General features: G+C 54.0%; 1 protein-coding gene across 1 annotated transcript; it reads right to left on the bottom strand.

Moving 5' to 3' along the window:
• LOC117842760 (F-box/LRR-repeat protein 13) lies at positions 1–903 on the bottom strand. The gene has a single exon (XM_034723267.2). The coding sequence runs from the start codon at positions 901–903 to the stop codon at positions 1–3; it is 903 nt and encodes a 300-aa protein (XP_034579158.2).
• Positions 904–1201: the final 298 nt, after the last annotated feature.

Here is a 1201-nt window from a genome sequence, read left to right as displayed (position 1 = left end):
TTAACTTGAGAAGGGAAGTGATACCTGAAAAACTGTTCTACCAAACTGAAAAGTTGTGCTGCCAACGTCGTGTGTGAGGTTGTAAACACTCTGTAGTGCCAAAACATGCAGTTTTGGTGCCGAGACAACGGTGACTTGCGCAGAACCATTTTCAATACAAAGTAACCTTTCTAGATATGGGGCATCCTTGATGATGAGTTGTTGCAAATTGGTGTGTCCATCACGATAATAAGTATGACGAAAACCAATGCTTCTAAGGTTCTGGGACACAATTTGGACGCGAGAGCAGCCCAAGATGTTAGTTAGCAGCAAGCTTTGAAGGGTAGGGCAGGCCGCGAGCAAGGCATTGAAAGAAGTTTCCGAGATTCTGACATCCCCAAGGCTTAGCTGCTTGAGAAGTGGCAAGTGAAGCGGGCTGGCGCGGTTTCCTTCCGGGAAAGCGCAGCCGCCGAAGCTGGCGGCGCGAAGGGTGGACGAGAAGCGGTGTACTGATGCCGGCAGCGGGTGACTCTCCATGGTAATGCCGAGGTGGAACTTGATCTCCTGGAGGTTGTTGAGGGCGGGGGACCGGAGCCACCGGTCCAGGGTCGCGGAGGGGTCGCCGGGGTCGTCGTTGAAGTAGCGGAACTCAGCGCAGAAGCGGCGGCCGGGGCCCTGATGCGCGGAGAGGATGCGCGAGACGTCGTCGGTGCGGATGTCGAGGTTGAGAGGAGCCGAGCGCCAGATGGGGCGCCAGCGGGAGGAGAGTACCTGCGTGCGGGCGCCGTCCTTGGTGGGAAGGAAGGAGACGATGTCGCCGAGGACGCCGTCCGGGAGGCGGCTGATGCGGTCGACGAGCTCTTCCTCTCCATCCTCGTCAAGCCTTCCCCTCCTCTCCCTCTTGGCTCCGGCGGCCATCGCCATGGCGTCGCAGCGGCGGGTGTCGGGGCTCTTGTCAACGCGATACTGGTGGATACCGTGTTTTAGATCTAGGTCTTTTTCTTCTGTTTTAAAACATAATGTCAGGGAGTCCGGAAACTTACAAGCTTCCCATGGTTGTTACGACTATGTGACTAGTCAACTTAGGACTACTTCTCTTACACAAAATCCGCCATGCATTGCGACCACAAATAAAATTGCATGATAGTTCTCTACCAACAATAACAAAGCCTGGCTAATTCTGTACTAAAAAAATGAAACTTATTCCCAGGGATATTGTCAA

The sequence above is a fragment of the Setaria viridis genome, chromosome 2 (assembly GCF_005286985.2).
Source record: "Setaria viridis chromosome 2, Setaria_viridis_v4.0, whole genome shotgun sequence".
Lineage (NCBI taxonomy): Eukaryota > Viridiplantae > Streptophyta > Magnoliopsida > Poales > Poaceae > Setaria > Setaria viridis.
This window is presented reverse-complemented; position numbering and strand designations above follow the sequence as displayed.